At 44.1% G+C, this 562-nt stretch overlaps 1 pseudogene across 1 annotated transcript in view; it reads right to left on the bottom strand.

Annotated features, from left to right (window-relative positions):
- TEOVI_000796700:pseudogene overlaps window positions 1-462 on the bottom strand; it is a 1,421-nt pseudogene extending 959 nt beyond the window's left edge. The window contains exon 1 of the mRNA in view: window positions 1-462. This exon is cut by the window's left edge and continues 108 nt beyond it. Within this exon, the coding sequence occupies window positions 1-462 (462 nt within the window).
- Window positions 463-562: the final 100 nt, after the last annotated feature.

Genomic DNA, 562 nt, shown 5'->3' with positions numbered 1-562 from the left:
TGTTGTAGCTTTGCATTTGGTGTTTGTTGATTTCTTTGCGCTGGCGGAAACGGCTGTCGACGTAAAGGACTTCGTTCGTCCTTGTAGATAACTTATTCGATGGAGAATACCCTTTTTTGTGCCGCTTAACGTTTTATTGTTGGTTGATTGTGCGGCTTTGTTTTTGTCTATTTTTAGCCTGTCAAACAAATCCAGTGCCGAGTAGGCATTTTGTTCCGCCGGTCCCGTTGACTCTGCTGCTCTAAGTTGCCATATCTGCGTCAGCTTCTCTGCTTGGTTGACATCGCTATCGGTTGTCGAAATTAGTGACTTTAAATCTTCTGCTACTTTGTGGAGATATTTGTTCCCGTGGCAGAGAGAGGCTATGGCACTTTCGGCTTCGTTTTCTGCCATCGCCTTTTGCATTGTCAGCATCGACAGAGTTACCACCAGTACCTGCTCTAGGTTGTTTGGCTGAACCATCTTTCTTTGTGGTCTTTCTTCCCTTACTTTCCGCATCGCTAATAATTGTTAGTTACTTTTGGGGCTGAGTGGTGAGACAATTTTTCAATTATTTCAGCTC

Source organism: Trypanosoma equiperdum, assembly GCF_001457755.1.
Source record: "Trypanosoma equiperdum strain OVI genome assembly, contig: ctg_1263, whole genome shotgun sequence".
NCBI lineage: Eukaryota > Euglenozoa > Kinetoplastea > Trypanosomatida > Trypanosomatidae > Trypanosoma > Trypanosoma equiperdum.
The sequence above is the reverse complement of the archived record's forward strand: the minus strand, read 5'-3'. Positions and strand labels throughout refer to the sequence as shown.